Source organism: Haliaeetus albicilla, chromosome Z (assembly GCF_947461875.1).
Source record: "Haliaeetus albicilla chromosome Z, bHalAlb1.1, whole genome shotgun sequence".
Lineage (NCBI taxonomy): Eukaryota > Metazoa > Chordata > Aves > Accipitriformes > Accipitridae > Haliaeetus > Haliaeetus albicilla.
In genome coordinates this window covers 44,989,888-45,009,109 of record NC_091516.1, presented here as the reverse complement: position 1 = coordinate 45,009,109, position 19,222 = coordinate 44,989,888, and the positions used below count along the sequence as shown (strand labels likewise).

The 19,222-nt window shown below is 44.8% G+C and overlaps 1 protein-coding gene across 1 annotated transcript; it reads right to left on the bottom strand.

Annotated features, from left to right (window-relative positions):
- Window positions 1-13,352: 13,352 nt before the first annotated feature.
- LOC104313719 (uncharacterized) lies at window positions 13,353-15,192 on the bottom strand. Its single transcript, XM_009912845.2, has one exon. It carries the CDS (start codon window positions 14,483-14,485, stop codon window positions 13,388-13,390), a length of 1,098 nt encoding a protein of 365 aa, XP_009911147.2. The 5' UTR covers window positions 14,486-15,192; the 3' UTR covers window positions 13,353-13,387.
- Between the last annotated feature and the right edge of the window lie 4,030 nt (window positions 15,193-19,222).

The following is a 19,222-nucleotide window of genomic DNA, read 5'->3' as shown; positions in this document are numbered from 1 at the left end:
TAGGCTTAAACCACAACAGGCTGTAATCACCACTTTCTGTCTACGTTCACAGAAAGATCTGTGACAATTCTTTCAGGAATTTCAGCTAGCTGCAATGGATGTTCAACACACTTTGAACGTGACTGCCTATAAACAAGCACATACCTTTGCATTTTTTCTATGATCTGTGGGGATATAGAAGAGTCTTGTGGTTGAATTTAAACTATGTCTGACTGTCTCCTGAAGTATGTATTCTCTGCTCAGAGGCTTTAATTTGCAAGCTTTCAGCAGTATGATTTTTCAGCGTATGCAAGATAAACACAAATGACCTATAAGCTTTCCCTGCCAAATATTCATTGAATGGATACAGGTTTTATGATGTATGATTGTCACTTCCTAATTTTGTTGTTCATCTCATAAGTGATGCCGTGACCACTACTCCAAACACATAGTCATTTTTCTTCCAGAAGCTAACTCTGGGATATGTCCTTGCCAAAGCTTTCTTCTTAAGCTGCCCTCCTACTTACCTATGTATATATATACAGTTCAATATATATATATACACACAGCAGCTCTCAAAACTATTTAACATGAAGTTGGAAATATGAAATTTGGCATGTATTCCTTAGCTATTCTGGGTCAATCAGCCAAATTTTTGGCCAAGGTGAGTATTCATCAAACCAAAAAATCTTCACATGTCCCACTTTTTGAGGTAGCCATGATTCTCATATCAAAAGCAAAGAGAACATGAGGAACTAGCTTTTTTGTCATATCTTAAATCTAACTAACCTGACTTCCCACAAAACATCAAGACAAGCTTAGTTTTAAAATGTCTTTAATAGCTAAATGATTATGATAAATTAGTCCAACCACAGTCAAATGACTTTCAAGGATATTTCATTGCGTGCTAGCTGCCAAGTCACATAGAGATTCAGCAACTGACAAACCAGATTGTTATGGATGACAGGATCACAATAAGGTCATCTGCTTTCATTGAATACTGTAGGAAAATCTACCAGTCCATCTTTATAAAAGGTAGTGCACTTTGCCATTCCATTATCTAAGCATACAAGCTGAATGTAGAAAAACAAGTCCCAGGCACAATCAAATGAAGGTTATAATGACAAAACTCAGAATAAGTCAGTTTTTCTGTGTCTGTTAAGACACATCTCACTATTTATTTTTATTGCCTAAACCCCATCCCTCCTACTTACAGCTTCAGAATATTCCAAGCCAGGAAACTGTCTGCATCTTTTGTCTCCAAATTGAAGGAAAATCTACTACCTACAGACACTGCAACCTCAGTTAGAGAGATGATGGTAATTTACATCAGATGAAAATATTCCACAAGACTTTTGGCTGACTGTTTGCATCTTGCTACAGTTGGAGGGACTTTCATTTGGAACTTCTGCACATTTTGCCTGGAACAGCATGGCCTGTTACTTCCTTACATGTACCTGAGTAGGAATGCCTTCGGTTTGTTCTCCTTGTATCTAGGCTGACAAATCTTTTTGTTTTCTGAAGGGAATCAGCTAAAAATGAACCATCACAAGTTTTGCCCAAAGGACATGTCCAAATACTACAGCAAAGAAATTAAAATAAACAAACTCAAGTACTGACAGATAGCAGCATTCTGTTTAAACATGGCCATTCCTGAATTAACTGTAACTTTAGCTTTCTATGGCACTTACTCACTTTGCTCAGTAGGGATTAAAAGTAGCTGGGTATTTGGATGTTACCTTTATTGTCAATTACAAGGCAAGGGTTCAAATGCACTATTTTGTTACAGTTAGAGCCGACCTTTACACCTGAGATATCAAACGATGCAAAATTCATTATTTCTTGGTTTAGTGTCTTAGCAGAATGGCCCTGACTAAGTTGTACCACCTTGCATTACCTGTGTCTGAGCCAGGTGCCATGTAACGAAGAAAACAGACCTGGTACAGCTGCATCCTTTGCTCTGAAAGGGCACCTGCAGGACACATCACAGTGCCTGTGATGCTAAAAGAGCATGTCCTTTGCCTCCCATGCTGTCTGCCACGTTTGAAGGCAATTTAAGGTGTTTGTGGCTTTTTGCTAGTCTCTGGAAACAGGTGAAAGGGAAGACCCCAGTAGCCAAGTAGCAAAAAAGTGAACAAGTTTTCCAACTATTAAAAAGAAGAACACAGCCTCTTAGAAACAGAGAAAGCTCAAAAAAACCCAGTCATGTGTGAAAATCTAGGAGAAATCAAACTAGTCCTTAATTTCTTTTACTTTCTACATCTCCCTGGTGATTATTATTGTGCAGCAGCCAAGCACCACGCAGCCGCTCACTCGCTTCACACCCACCCAGTGGCATGGGGGAGGGAATCAGAAAAAAAAGTAAAACTCGTGGGTTTAGATAAGAACACTTTAATAGAACAGAAAAGAAGAAACTAATAATGATAATGATAACACTAATAAAATGACAATAGTAATAATAAAAGGATTGGAATATACAAATTATGCACAATGCAATTGCTCACCATCTGCCAACCAACACCCAGTTAGTCCCCGAGCGGTGATCCCCCCACCCCCACTCCCCCCAGTTTATATACTAGATGTGTCGTCACATGCTATGGAATGCTCCGTTGGCCAGTTTGGGTCAGCTTTCCTGGCTGTATCCCCTCCCAACTTCTTGTGCGCCTCCAGCCTTCTTGCTGGTTGGGCATGAGAAGCTGAAAAATCCTTGACTTTAGACTAAACATTACTTGGCAACAACTGAAAACATCAGTGTTATCAACATTCTTCTCATACTAAACTCAAAACATAGCACCGTACCAGCTACTAGGAAGACAATTAACTCTATCCCACGTGAGACCAGGACAATAGGTACCATGATTTTAGAACAAGATATTTTACATCTTTCCTAAATAATTTTGAAAAAAATATTTGTGTGTAAAGTATCTAGAATTTTCACTCTGTATTTCTTTTTTTCCCTTTTAATCTGTTGCACTGAATTATGTTTTGTGAACTGCAGAATTAAATTAAATAACTTTTCCCAGGCTGCGCCAACAACTTTTAGTCTAATTTTATTTGAATTCTTGAACACATTCTGTAATTCACAAGATTGTTTCTAAGACTTGCCTTGTCAAAATACATGTTTTCCAAGTACGAGTTTCCAATTTGTTTCTCAGCCTTTTAAAGTACCACAATTATGTTTTCAGTTTCCAAGAATGAATCCCAAACCAAACAAACACATCTTCTATTTCTTTCATTTTTGCCATCTGGACTGTGGTACAAATCTAGTGAGCTGTGTGTAGTATTGCACGAAGTTGCAGCTGAAATTAAATACACAACGGTGCTGTTGTAGTACCGAAGCTAATGTTGAGAAGTTGCTTAAAACTTGACTAAGGTCTGCTTCTTTCAGCATCTGAGTGCTAAATAAGACCAAGCAAAACTTCCTTTCCCTGTAGAAGATGTTATTAGTTCATATTACTCAGGTGAGTTTAGCATCAAACATTTTTCATAAGACAGACACAAGTCTGGCAGATGTGTTTGTTTTAGTTATTTTTTAAATCCATTAGTATGAATGTTTAATGCTAGCATACAAACATAGGAAAGATATATTAAAAATAAGCCATTACTATGCACAAAACTTCAAACTGCTAGGAAGACCCTCTTAGAAGATTCTTAAAAATATGACTGTTGTAATTTCATCACACTGGAAGCATATGGCAATTAATATCTACCAGCCTACAATATTAAAATTGTTAGCTGACAACCTATCAGTTACACCATCTATTTCATAGCTTGATAAATGAAAAGGTAGATATTTCTCCACCATTTCAGTTGAGGATACATTCAGAGAGGAGACTGAATGTGAAGCCTCAGCCAAACTGGCTTTGACAATATTAGCCCATCTTGTGAAACATACATTTGTGACACTCACTCACTTTATTTTTAATCTAGGTTTATTTCTCTTTATCTGTACAGTCCAGGAGAATCTGACAGTCTCCTTAGAATAACATTGTTTTCACACAACAGTCATGCACGTTCTTTTGACTACTGGCCATTATGGTTTTACATATGTTTTTCACAATCATCACCATGTGTGCCCTGAGTTGAATGTAGTGGTTTATAAAAGGAGTTCTCAGAAGTCACCTACGTGATGATAGAAATATTGTAGCTTTGGTGTAGGAATAAAATCTTAAGAATTCACACTCTTCATCGACTACAGGATACCTCAAATTTGTCTTGGAAGAAAAAAAAGCATCATGATCACCAAGGAGCAAAATGATATTGGGATTACTGTTGGTAATTGGCAACCTACTGGTAATTAAAATACAATGATGCTCAGATTTTTTTTAAACCTATATATTTCCACTTAATCATGTCAGGTTCTGGCTGTGTTGCCACAAACTCCAATTAAAAAAATATCAAGGCCTCCTGAGGGGAGGAGGAAAAGATAAACAGTACATGAAACTCCAACAAGAATGAAACTTACAGCAAAATAAGATTTTTTCCAAAAACATTGTCTTTAGGAGTTTAAATGAGCATTTTGCTGTACAAAGTTTGAAGACTTGCAAACAACCTAGGCAATATTTGAAAATATCAGCCATGAAGTCCAGAACAGCTTTTGCAGGCAGTATTTCTGTTTGTGCTTTTTACATACACATACAGATATGTACTTTTAAGATGCACAGTCCAATGTCAATTTAAGTGTTTTGAAGGAAATTTTGGGGGAAGTAGTGATAAAAATGTAAGGAAGATCACAGACAGGAGCCTTTATTTATTCCAAATCTGCTAATCATAAAAAATTTCAGGACTTTGATGTCCATATGAATACAAAATGGTTTGTTGACACAAGCAGTTGTCTCGTAACCAGGTAAGTACTTTCTATTAAAGAAAGCACTAGATATGGAGTCTGACTGTCTCATACAATACCGTACACTTTAATAAAGAAGTACACAAGGTCCTTTTCCTCTAAACATGGCAGGAATCATAAGCAGAAAGCAGTGTCATTCCTACCCTCTCTAACTGGCGTACTTCACCCAAAGTGTCTCTTTAGCTTTTTCCCTCCAGATGCTTCTATGCTGCTCCTGAACCCTCCTTTTCCCTTGTCATCCAGATCCTAAGACAAGAGAAAATTCTCAGTATTAACTCCTACTCCAACTTCACGTTTTCTCTCATTATTTCTACTTCTACTCAGCAGTAACGAACTTATCTCAAATGAAGGGCATCAACAGTTTCAGTAATTCAGCAGTTTCAGTCATACCTATTCCTGTCTCTAAAATAGCCTCACGTGCTTGCTCAGTAACATACTGCATACTATTTCTGTACAAACCGAGCATACGCCACTGAGTACTGAACATGTGATCCCCAGACGAACCTTGTATATGCAGACCTTGACACCAGCAAGAACTAAAGTTCAAATCTTCCTGAGAGCACCTTATAAAGTCACAGCACCAGGATTGAGAAGCTCCGAAACCAGTGTCTCAAAATGAGTCCAGCACTAACCTCTTCCACCTTTGTGGTGCCATGCCCAATTGTCCAGAACACAAACTCTGCTTCTCTATTGAGCGCTTCACATTTGTTGCCCAAGTACAGTGTGGAGAGCATAGAGCTCACCTAGCAGTTGCTGAGCTTCAGAAAGGCATTGCCACTCCTTAGGTTGCTCTTCTTAAAGATCCAATGTGGACACATATTTAGCTAATGGTCGCAAGAGCATTCCAGATGCCTTTAGAAGGCCTTGAACAGTATAAACAAGAAGACAAAAAAAGAAAGATACCAATTAGAAGAACACAGATGCACATTCCATGATAAAGGGAACTTGGCACAAAGAACCTCAATTTGGCAGTTTATCTTGACCAATTAGACAGAGACAAGTTTCGCATGTTTTAGTTAGTATAACCAATTATGTCTTATGTTTATGCGTGTGTACAGAGTTGATATAACCAATCATTAAGTGTAACTAGGCACGTGGACAGAGCGTGAATAATGTAACCAATAGTAAAATAGCTAAGTGCATGTACAGATGTAACCAATGTATAAAATGATGTCTGATGCTCTAGTAAAGGGTCTTCAACTATGATCATATTGATCTGTCGTTGAGTCCATTATTATGCTCCCTCAATCTAACATCCAGGTTTTTGCACCCAGGGTTTCTGCCTGCTGTGTCAGTTTTCTTCCTGAGATGCCCTTGTCCAGGTGTAAGTCATTTAGGCAGCTTTCTCTTGTTAAGTAATTTTAAGGAAAAGCAAATGTCTTCACAAAACAAGTACGAGATTGTAGATTTTCTTACACAAAGTACGGCATACTACATGAATGAGCTCGAACAGGGGCTGTTTCACAAGAGAGAGACAAATTCCATTTTTGCATGGCATGATATTCCCCTGTATGGCTGTGCAGCTGTGGGCTGCACAGAAGTAAACAAGATCATATCAAGATAATGTCACCTTAAGGCATGGGTTCATGAGGCCCAGACTTCAGACTACCAGTTTGAGGTACATCATATGCTGTGTTTTTACAACACAGTATTTTAAATAAGGAATGCACTGAGATCTTTCACGCTTTGTAGCGCATAAATTCTTTCTGTGTTTGTACAGCACCTGTAAGGTCTTGACTACTCTTCCAGATGGCCTTGCCACTATTCATTAAACAAAATCATATGATCAAATTCTTACACACAGAGCAATAGAAAATGGTAATAAATAAGAGTTTACAAAAGCTACAGTGCCATGTTAATAACGAAAAGCAAGGACAATTAAACTGAGAAAAGGGACCAGCCTGGAAAAGCCTTGGAACCTTGGAGAAGTCTAATAATGCCATTTAACATTGAAGATTTTACCATACTGCCAGTAAAATGGAAGTCTTTTTTTACTATCTTACAGCACATGATAGAGTACAAGCTACAAGATGCTGCTTTTCAACTTCTGTCAGCATCCTATTCACAGGTACAACAGCACTGGGGATCCGTGCTTTCCCAGAGACAAAACAACTCATCGCTCTCGTTCTCAGCACAGCCTGTTTCGAAAATTACAAACTTCTGGCTGTTTCTCCTAGAATGAAGGTGCCAGTCCAGACAGCTGTTGCTGCTCTTCACCTTCCTTCTGCAGCCTATTCACAGGCACAAGAGCACTGGGGATCCTTGCTTTCCCAGAGATGAAACAACTCATCGCTCTTGTTCTTGGCAGACCCTGTTTCCAAAAGGGCAAACGTCCGGCTATTTCTCCCACCAGGAAGGTGCCAACCCAAACAGCTGTCGCTGCTCTTCACCTTCCCTCTGCAGCCTATGCACAGGCACAACAGCACTAGGGATCCATGCTTTCCCAGAGACACAACATCTCTTTGCTCTGCTTAATGGCTGAGCCTCTTTCCAGAAATGCAAATGTCTGGGTATTTTTACCAGAAGGAAGGAAAGAACCCTGAAAGCTGTTGCTGCTCTTCACCTTCCCTCCGCAGCCTATTCACAGGCAAAACCACACTGTGGATCCATGCTTTCCCAGAGACACAACATCTCATTGCTCTCATTCTCGGCAGAGCCTTTTTCTGAAATTGCAAACGTTCAGCTATTTCTCCCACCAGGAAGGTGCCAGCCCTGAAAGCTGTTGCTGCTCTTCACCTTCCCTTTGCAGCTTATTCACAGGCACAACAGCACAGTGGATCCAGGAATTCCCAGAGATGTAACTTCTCATCGCCCTCGTTCTAGGCTGAGCCTGTTTCTGAAATTGCAGACATCATAATATATCGCCAACAAGAAACATGCCAGCCCTGAATGCTGTTGCTGCTCTTCACCTTCCTTTGGCAGCCTATGCACAGGCAGAACACCACTGGGGATCTGCGCTTTCCCAGAGATGAAACAACTCATTGTTCTTGTTCTTGGCAGACCCTGTTTCCGAAAGGGCAAACATCCGGCTATTTCTCTCACCAGGAAGGTGCCAGCCCTGTAGGCTGTTGCTGCTCTTCACCTTCCCTCCGCAGACTATTCACAGGCACAACAGCACTGGGGATCCTTGCTTTCCCAGAAATGAAACAACTCACCGCTCTGGTTCTCAGCAGAGCCTCTTTCCAAAATTGCGAACGTCCGGCTGTTTCTCCCAGAACGAAGATGCCAGCCCAGACAGCTGTTGCTGCTCTTCACCTTCCCTCCACAGCCTATTCACAGGCACAACAGCTCTGTGGATCCGTGCTTTCCCAGACACGCAACATCTCATCACTCTGGTTCTCGGCAGAGCCTCTTTCCGAAAGGGCAAACGTCCTGATATTTATCCCACCAGGAAGGTGCCAGCCCTGTAGGCTGTTGCTGCTCATCACCTTCCGTCTGCATCCTATTCACAGACACAACAGCACTGGGGATCTGTGATTTCCCAGAGATAAAACAACTCATCGCTCTCGTTCTCAGCACAGCCTGTTTCGAAAATTACAAACATCCGGCTGTTTCTCCAAGAACGAAGGTGCCAGCCCAGACAGCTGTTGCTGATCTTCATCTTCCCTCAGCAGCCTATGCACAGGCACAACAGCACTGGGGATCTTTGCTTTTCGAGAGGCACAACATCTCATTGCTCTCCTTCTCAGCAGAACCTCTTTCTTATATGGCAAACGTAAGGCTATTTCTCCCAGAGGGAAGGTGCCAGCCCTGTAGGCTGTTGCTGCTCTTCACCTTTGCATGGCAGCCTATTGAAAGGCAAAACAACACTGGGGATCCTTGAGTTCCCAGAGACCTTATAGCTCATCGTTCTCAGCAGAGCCTCTTTCCAAAGTGGCAAATGTCTGGCTTTTTCTGCCATCTGGAAGGTGCCAGTCCTGAAAGCTGTTGCTGCTCTTCACCTTCCCTTGGCAGCCTATTCACAGGCACATCAGCAGTGGCATACGTGATTTCCAGCACCGAAAATCTCATCACTCTTTTTCTGGGCAGAGTATCTTTCAGAAATGGCAAACATCCGCCTACTTATCCCACCAGGAAGGTGCCAGCCCTGAAAGCTCTTGCTGCTCTTCACCTTCCCTTGGCAGCCTATTCACAGGCACATTCAAACTGGGGATCTGTGCTTTCCCACAGACGTAACGTATCATCACTGTCTTTCTGGGCAGAGCCTCTTTCCAAAATGCAAATGTCCAGCTATTTCTCCCACCAGGAAGGTGCCAGCCTTGAAAGCTCTTGGTGCTCTTCTCCTTCCCTTGGCAGCCTATTTCCAGGAACAACGGCACTGCAGATCTCTGCTTTCTCTTAGATGTAACAGCTCATCGTTCCAGGCAGAGCCTCTTTCCGAAATGGCAAACCTTGGCTATTTCTCCCACCAGGAAGGTGCCAGCCCTGAAAGCTGTTGCTGCTCTTCACCTTCCCTCCGCAGCCTATTCACAGGCACAACAGCTCTGGGGACCTGTGCTTTCCCAGAGATGTAATATCTCATCACTCTCTTTCTGGTCATGGCCTCTTTCCGAAAAAGCAAGCTTCCATCTGTTTCTCCCACAAGGAAGGTGCCATCCCTGAAAGCTGTTGCTGTTCTTCACCTTCCCTTGGCAGCCTTGTACTTGCTGCAAATCGTTTTTTGACTCTGGCATATTAATATGATATAATGAGGAAAGGGTGTCTGGTGGAATACATTTGTCCTCGTTTCAGCTGGGAGAGAGTTAATTGTGTTCGTATTAGGTCGTACAGTGCTATGTTTTGAGTTCAGTATGAGAAGAATGTTAATAACACTGATGTTTTCAGTTGCTGCTAAGTAGTGTTTAGTCTAAAGTCAAGGGGTTTTTTCAGCTTCTCATGCCCAGCCAGCAAGAAAGCTGGAGGGGCACAAGAAGTTGGCACAGGACACAGCCAGGGCACCTGACCCAAACTGGCCAACGGGGTATTCCATACCATGGGATGTCACATCTAGTATAGGAGCTGGGGGGAGTGGGGCTGGGGAATCACCGCTTGGGGCCTAGCTGGGTGTCGATCAGCGGGTGGTGAGCAATTGCACTGCACATCATTTGTACATTCCAATCCTTTTATTATTACTGTTGTCATTTTATTAGTGTTATCATTATCACTATTAGTTTCTTCTTTTCTGTTCTATTAAACTGTTTTTATCTCAACCCATGAGTTTTACTTCTTTTCCCAATTTTCTCCCTCTTCCCACTGGGTGAGGGGGAAATGAGTGAGCGGCTGCGTGGTGCTTAGTTGCTGGCTGGGTTTAAACCACGACAACTTGTCATTCCTCCCTTCCACCAAAACCCTAGGAACTTTACTTCACTCGAAGGTTTTTGTATTTTCTCAGGTGGAATTTTCAGCCCAAAACTTTCTAGATGGGAAATTATATTATTATTGAGTATTCGAACTTTTTCTGCCTCATCCCCTCCCACAAGGAAGTTGTTGAAATATTGGTAAATACTGACTTCCTTCTCTGTCTGAACTATTTCTAGCTCCTGTGCTAATGCATGATGGGCTAGAGTGGGGGTGTATTGGGTTTGTGTGGCAAGGTTTTAGTAGTGGAGGGGGCAGGTTACAGGGGTGGCTTCTGTGAGAAGCTGCTAGAAGCTTCTCCTATGTCTGACAGAGCCAATGCCAGCCAGCTCTAAGATGGACCCACCACCGGCCAAGGCCAAGCCAATCAGTGATAGTGGTAGTGCCTCTGTGATAACATATTTAAGAAGGAAAAGAAGTTGCAGGGCACACAGAAACAGCCACCAGAGAGAGGAGTGAGAGAACATGTAAGAGAAACAACCTGCAGACACCAAGGTCAGTGAAGAAAGAGGGGGAGGAGGTGCTCCAGGTGCCGCCAGAGCAGATTCCCCTGCAGCCTGTGGTGAAGACCATGGTGAAGCAGGCTGTCCCCCTGCAGCCCATGGACATCCATGGTGAAGCAGATATCCACCTGCAGCCCAGCAGGACCCCACACTGCAGCAGGTGGGTGCCCAAAGGAGGCTGTGACCCTGTGGGAACCCCGCGTTGGAGCAGGCTCCTGGCAGGACCTGCAGATCTGTGGAGAGAGGAGCCCACAGAGCAAGTTTCCTGCAGGACTTGTAACCCCACGGGGGACCCACACTGGAGCGGTGTCCTCCTGAAGGACTGCATGCCGTGGAAGGGACCCATGCTGGAGGAGTTTGTGAGGAACTGCAGCGCATGGGAGGGACCCACATTGGAGAAGTTCTTGGAGGACTGTATTGTGTGGGAGGGACCCCACGCTGGAGCAGGGGAAGAGTGTGATGAGTCTGGCCCCTGAAGAGGATGAAGTAGCACAGACAATGTGTGATGAACTGACCTATTCCTATTCCCCGTCCCCATACACCACTGCGGGGAGGTAGATAGAGAACGTGGGAGTGAAGCTGTGCCCAGGAAGAAGGGAGGGGTGGAGGGAAGGTGTTTTGAGATTTGGTTTTATTTCTCATTACCCTACTCTGGCTGACTGGCAATAAACTAATTTAATTTTCCCGAGTTGAGTCTGTTTTGCCCGTGACAGTAATTGGTTAAGTGATCTCTCCCTGTCCTTACCTGGACCCATGAGCCCTCTGATACTTTTTCTTGCCCCTGTCCATTTGGGGGGGGTGCGTGTGATAGAACAGTGTCCTGGTTTCAGCTGGGATAGAGTTAACTGTCTTCCTAGTAGCTGGTACAGTGCTATGTTTTGAGTTCAGTATGAGAAGAATGTTGATAACACTGATGTTTTCAGTTGTTGCTCAGCAGTGCTTAGACTAAAGTCAAGGATTTTTCAGCTTCTCATGCCCAGCCAGCGAGAAAGCTGGAGGGGCACAAGAAGTTGGCACAGGACACAGCCAGAGCACCTGACCCAAACTGGCCAACAGGGTATTCCATACCATGGGATGTCCCATTTAGTATAGGAACTGGGAAGTGGGGGCGGGGTATCGCCGCTCAGGGACTGGCTGGGTGTCGGTCGGCGGGTGGTGAGCAATTGCACTGCACATCATTTGTACATTCCAATCCTTTTATTACTACTGTTCTTATTTTATTAGTGTTATCATTATCATTACTAGTTTCTTCTTTTCTGTTCTATTAAACCATTCTTATCTCAACCCCCGAGTTTTACTTCTTTTCCCGATTTTCTTCCCCATCCCACTGGCTGGGGGGGGGAGTGAGTGAGCGGCTGCGTGGTGCTTAGTTGCTGGCTGGGGTTAAACCATGACAAACAGCTTTGATGGGCACCTGGAGTCCAGCCAGGGTCAACCCACCACAGGGAGAATGCTTATATACTTGTGGGTATCAGGTGAAAGTAAATTGCCAACCTTCCCAAGTGAATGCAAAGCAATCTTGGTTCTCTGTTTGCAGAGGAATCATAAAAAACTTATAATCTTTAACATCCACTGTTGCCATAATCGGGTGGGCTCATTCTGGATTGTAGTTATAAGCTCAGCAATATGAGGTACCACAGATGTTAATGGACCGGTATTTGCATTAAGTCAGTGATAATCTGTAGTCAATGTCCACTTGCCATTACGTTTTCGTACTGGCCACACTGGGGAGTTAAAAGGAGAGTGGGTTGGAATCACGATACTTTGTCCCTTTAAGTCCTCTGATACAGGCGCTATTCCGTCTCTGGCCCCCAAGGGTATCGGGTAAGGCTGAGCATTTGTAAACTTCGAAGGGGGAAGTAGCGGCGCAGCTTGTAGCAGCCAAACATCTATGGTGGGAGAGCCAAATGGCCGCTGCCTCCCTTAATTATCAATCCACATCTTCCCCTTTAAAACATCAAGTCCCAAGAGGTTAAGTGGCAATTCCCCCACAACTATCCCACTCTAGTGGCACTGTCTTATCCTGGCAACCGCAGGCTGACCATTACTAATGCCTGTGGTTGAACATTGCTGAATGCATCTGCCACAAACAGCTGCTGTTTGGAGGGTGTAATTGCACAGTTAGCAGAGTCTTTGGTTTTGACAGCTGAAATTTGAGCTCCGGTATCTACCAAAAATGTGACTGGGACTTGTTTTGGTCCCACAATGCCAGTAATGAGTAAATCACCCCAGCTGTTTTCAGTGAGCTGTCTGATGTATATCCAGCCTTCCCCAAACTGCTCACCATTGAAGGGCAAAGGTTCTAGTTTCCCACTGTTTTTTGGGGGGCATTTGGCCCTGATAAATCAATCAAGGACGGTGTGCTGGGAATAGTATTCACAAAATCCACCTCTCCGTTTGCTGGTTTATTGGACCACCCTGCTACCAACTTTTCTAATTTGTCTGTTGGCAGCCTGTCCATTAAGTCACGTGGGAGCCCCTTCTGCTGCCCCTTTGCCCACAGTCTATTATGTTTGTTTGGGATGTCTCTCCCTCAGAGCAGTTTGGCAAGGGGTGTTCTCTTATCACTCCCAGGGTGCAGAACTATTTTTACCTCCGCTCGCCTCAAGCCCGTGGAATCTGTTTTGGTGGCAGGAAGGCTAACGGGACTGTACTTGTGCCCATAATTAATCAATTCCCGGGCCACTTCTCCCCAAGTCCACACTTTCCTATCATCTGAGGGTCAGTGGTGCTGATCAGGTGTAAGTCCTTCTAAAGCAGCTGCGACTCTTTTGCCCTGGGGCATCACCTGTATCCTTCCTTGTAACTGTATAGTAATCGGCTTCAAAGAATCAGAGAGTCCCCTTATAAGGGGAGTAATTTGCTCGGGATCCACGGACATCATCATTGAGGACTCCTGCCTGGGCTCCAATTTGCAATCATATATCATCTGCAGACAAGCTGCCTTCTGCACACTCTCTACTGTGTGATCAACAGTCCCCATAATCGCGAGGGGGTCCCCACTCTCCAAGGGGTTCAAACTCCCCGCCCAATAGGCTGCCCATTGGGTTAAAGACCAGGGGGCACGGTGATTCCCAGTAGTTAAAAACACTCCTGATCCCCAATACCTTCCCAACTTCTTTCCACTTAACAAAATCTGGTCCCCCCCAGACAATGATACTCTCCACGCATACTCCATTTCTGATTCCTTAAGCATTTGGCCAAATACCTTTTTTAGTTTTGCCAACTGAGTGGCGGTATAGGGGACTTCTTTAGTTGTAATCTGGGGGAACTGGTCCTGCTCATCATTGTAAATATACTCAGTTTTGACCAAGTGTTGCAGTGAAGGCAGTTCCAACTTTTCTACTCTCTCTTTTGCTGCCTGCAGGTCATTAAAGGGGTAGCTAATTTCTAATCTGGGGGGAGTTTCCACAAGGACAGTATCCACAAGGAGCTGCTCCTTAAAAGCAGTCTGCAAATGTTTCACTTGGCTCTTTTCTATTTCAAGTTGTTCTTTTAATTCCACCACTTGTCCCTGAAGGGACCAGGTGAGGTTTTGGAGGGATTCAATAGTTTGAGATTCTGCCATGAGGCGGCAATCCCCAGCCTCTACTGCTGTGGTCAAACTAGCACTGAGAAAGGCACAAATGATAGCTCTTCCTTTTCCTGACCGCACTCTAGCATCTTTCTGTAAAGCAACCATCCGATCAACAACGCTCTGCAGATTATGCCAATTTCCCTGAGCCCAGTCTACCCCAGGCACAGAGGGTTGCGCTTTACATTTTCCTAAGAAATCAAACAAAACTTCTTTCCCCAAAGGGGTAATTTCATTATCATTCATCTTGTACAAAGCAGGGAAGCGGTCATCTCAGGGAAGCAGCATGTAAACTTTTAAATATCACACAAACCCACCCCCTTACGTTCCTGAGAGGTCTCACATATTTAAGAAACAGTATGAAGTGGGGAAGCGGTCATCTCAGGAAGGCAGCATGTAAATCGTTAAACATAACATAAGCTTGTTCCCCTTACATTCCTGAGAGATCTCACGTAATTGGAAAACAGTGTGGTGCTCTCGTCTCAAGGGATCCTGTCCATGATGCCAATTTAATGTCCCAATCCAATATTGGGGAGGTTTCGATATGATCCCAAGAGCTAGGTTAAGACACAAACAAGGTCAAATGCCATACACCCAAAATAGCCTTTATTATGAAAAGTAGAAAATAGAAACAATAGGATAGATTAGAATAAAAAGGCAGAAATCAAGCAAGCATTCTGGATAGAGTTACAAGAATAGTCACCACCATGGATCTGCGGCGTCTTGTTGGTCCTCAGTCTTCAATTCTTTGGTGGTGGGTGCATGTTCCTTGAGTCTTTGGTAGTAGAGTGCACACAGAGCTTTTGATGGTACAATTTTTATACAGTCCAAGTTCCAAAGTCTCCGCCCAGTTCCAAGAAACTTCATACATATGCATGGTAGATGTGATGCAAGGCAAGAGTAGGTGTGGTCTCGTTCTGGGCAGGCTCGGTGTGTCCTACGTAGTCACAACAGTGCACCGGTGGCAATATTGCACCAACCGAGACTCCCTGATTCCCATCCATAAGCTGATTTGCCAATTGGAGAGCCAAGGATTGATCAGCAAGACTTGCCAAACCTTTAATAGTCCCATATAGACAGTGTGGAAATCTAATGGGGAGTGGACACTAACAGTAGACTATTGTGGCCTAAATGAAGTCACGCCACCGCTGAGCGCTGCTGTGCCAGATATGTTAGAACTTAATTGCAAGCTGGAATCAAAGGCAGCCAAGTGGCACGCTACAATTGACACTGCTAATGCATTTTTCTCCCTTCTTTTGGCAGCGGAGTGCAGGCCACAGTTTGCTTTCACTTGGAGGGGCATCCAGTACACCTGGAATCGGCTGCCCCAGGGGTGGAAACATAGCTCCACCATTTACCACGTTGTCCTGGGTTCAGCTGAGATTGAGTTAATTTTTACAGGAACCTGGGAGGTGGGGGGCATAGCCGGGACACCTGACCTGAACTAGCCAAGGAGCTATTCCATACCATGTGACATCATGCTCAGTATATAAATGGGGAGCGGGCGGGGGGGGGGGGGAGGTGTCTCGACTTTCGGTGGGGGGAAGCGTCGGAGCGTCGGGTCCCAGGTGGTGAGCAGTTGCACTGTGCATCACTCTTTTTGTATACTCGTTCATTAGTACCGCCGTTGTTGTTGTAATTTCTTTGTATTGTCCCAGTAAACTGCCTTTATCTCAACCCTCGAGGTTCCAGGTTTTTTTCTTTTCTCTCCTCTGTCTCCTCCCTATCCCACTGGAGGGGGCGGGAGGAGTGAGCGAGCGGCCGCGTGGTCCTTTGTTACCGGCTGGGCTGAAACCACAACAGTCCTTTTTTGGCCCCCAACGTGGGGCACGAAGGGTTGAGATAACGACAGATCTGGCCAGAGCGTGTTGAAACAAATTTGTCATACGCATTTCTTATACTAGATAAATAGATGTTAGTCACAATGTTGATTCAGCTGTTTACATGGTGGCGTTTTGTAAGTTCTTATATGCTTTATGTATTGCCTGTAGTTGCGTATCTTATCTCTGTGAGAGTGATTGGGATTATCATTTTGCTGTACTGGGCAATGTCGACTTGTGAAATGATTACATCACTGGTCATGAGGTTAAGCTGTTATCTGTATGAGGCAGTGATATCATTTCCAGACTTTGGGCACCTTCTGTCGGATTTTATTGGTAATTACACCCAATCCATGGGGAAGTTAGGGGGGGATACTTCCCCCCATCCGTTCCCCTCCCTTTTCTCCTTCTGACTAATTACAACAGCTTCTGAGAATTTTGAATATCCTTGGGATGTGCAAGCCAGTGTGCTGTTAGTGCTATGCCTCCTGACTATGTTTCAGGTCTTGTTTAGGGCTACAAAAAGGCTCTTTAAGAGTACCACCCAGAGATCTGTCCCAAAGCTGGATATTCATGGGTGGCACGGCATGTGGGAGGATGTGGGCAGGTATCTAGAGAACTTCTTACCTCCAGTGACTTGGAAGTTCACTCCCGAACAACTACAGAACCCTCAAGAAGTGATAGAATATTTGAAAGAAAAATGCTGTGGCTATCCCAGAGACACACAACTCACTACACTGTGCTGGGCCCTGGCTGGTATCTACCAAACACTGCTTGATATTATGCAGCACCCTCAGGGGGAAAAGGGGGAAAAGATGGAAAACAGGACAACATGCACCATGGCTACCCAAACCCTGACAACAGACACCGTGGCTGTCCCTACCCCGACAACAAGCACGGTGGCTGCCCCTACCCTGGTGACAGATACTGCAGCTAAACCAGAGAACCAACCTGTGCCAGTATCAGTCGCCCCTGTACAGAAAAAGAAACACACAAAGAAATCAGTTCGCTCAGTGAGAGATGAAGATGAACCAGGGTCACTGCAAGAACAGGAGGAAGAGGCAGAACCTGAAATAATTACCCGATCTCTATCCCTGAGTGAGTTGCGTGACATGCGAAAAGATTTTAGCCGCCACCCAGGTGAGCACATTGTTACCTGGCTGCTCCGATACTGGGATAAGGGGGCTAGTAGTGTGGAATTAGAGGGTAAGGAGGCCAAGCAGTTGGGATCTCTATCTAGGGAAGGGGGCATCGACAAGGCGATTGGGAGAAAAACACAAGTCCTCAGCCTCTGGAGGCGACTTCTGTTAGGTGTAAAGGAAAGATACCCCTTCAGGGATGAAGTTACATGTCACCAAGGCAAGTGGACCACCATGGAGAGAGGTATCCAGTACCTGAGGGAATTAGCCGTGCTGGAGGTGATTTATAACGATCCAGAAAATGCGCAGTCACCCACAGATCCAGATGAAGTCCAATGCACACAACCGATGTGGCGGAAGTTTCTACGAAGTGCACCACCAACCTATGCCAACTCATTGGCAGTAATGTCCTGGAAAGAAGGCTATGGACAAACGGTGGATGAATTGGCTGTCCAACTCCGGCAATATGAAGGAAGTCTCTCTTCCTCCCTACGGGCCTGTGTCTCAGCTGTAGAGGAATTGTCCCGAGAGTTCCAGCAATTCAAAGTGGATATGTCCTCCTCCTCACCTGTACAGGCCCGCATTGCAGTTATTGGGAGTAAGCGTTCCTCTGCCCAAGAGCGAGAAGACAGAAAGTACACATGACGGGCCAACCTGTGGTTTTACCTGTGTGACCATGGGGAGGACATGAGGAAGTGGGATGGAAAACCTACCTCAGTCTTGGATTCACGGGTACGGGAGTTGCGAGAAAAAGCAACCAGAAAAGAAGATTCTTCTTGGAAAACTGCTGCTCCAGTTTCCCGTGAGCAGTCCCCCGGGCGCAGTAGATGGGCCGATCTCATTTCTGATCCTCTTGAAGGGACTTCTGATTCACGTGTGCAAAAAGTGAGTAACAGATATTCTAACCAGGATTAGAGGGGCCCTGCCTCCAGCCAGGTGGAGGAGAGGGACAACCGAGTCTACTGGACAGTGTGGATTCGGTGGCCTGGCACGTCAGACCCACGGGAATATAAGGCTCTAGTAGACACTGGTGCACAATGTACCCTAATGCCATCAAGTTATAAAGGGGCAGAACCCATCTGTATCTCTGGTGTGACAGGGGGATCCCAAGAGCTAACCGTATTGGAAGCTGAAATGAGTCTAACCGGGAATGAGTGGCATAAACACCCCATTGCAACTGGCCCAGAGGCCCCGTGCATCCTTGGTATAGATTATCTCAGGAGGGGGTATTTCAAGGACCCAAAAGGGTACCGTTGGGCCTTTGGTATAGCTGCATTGGAGATGGAGGAGATTGAACAGCTGTCTACCCTGCCTGGTCTCTCCCAAGACCCTTCGGTTGTGGGGTTGCTGAAGGTTGAAGAGCAACAGGTGCCAATTGCTACCACAACGGTGCACCAGCGGCAATATCGCACCAACCAAGACTCCCTGATCCCCATCCATAAGCTGATTTGCCAATTGGAGAGTCAAGGATTGATAAGCAAGACTCACTCACCCTTTCATAGTCCCATATGGCCTGTGTGGAAATCTAATGGGGAATGGAGACTAACAGTAGATTATTGTGGGCTGAATGAAGTCACGCCACCGCTGAGCGCTGCTGTGCCAGATATGTTAGAGCTTCAATATGAACTGGAATCAAAGACAGCTAAGTGGTATGCCACAATTGACATTGCTAATGCATTTTTCTCCATTCCTTTGGCAGCGGAGTGCAGGCCACAGTTTGCTTTCACTTGGAGGGGCGTCCAGTACACCTGGAATCAACTGCCCCAGGGGTGGAAACACAGCCCCACTATTTGCCATGGACTGATCCAGACTGCACTAGAAAAAGGTGAAGCTCCAGAGCATCTGCAATATATTGATGACATCATCATATGGGGCAACACAGCAGAAGAAGTTTTTGAGAAAGGGAAGAAAATAATCCAAATCCTTTTGAAGGATGGTTTTACCATAAAAGAAAGTAAGGTCAAGGGAGCTGTGCAGGACATCCAGTTCTTAGGAGTAAAATGGCAAGACGGGCGTCATCAGAT

Bases quoted from the DNA above. Each gene is read 5' to 3' on its own strand.
- LOC104313719 (XM_009912845.2), bottom strand. From the start codon at position 14,485: ATGAATGATAATGAAATTACCCCTTTGGGGAAAGAAGTTTTGTTTGAT.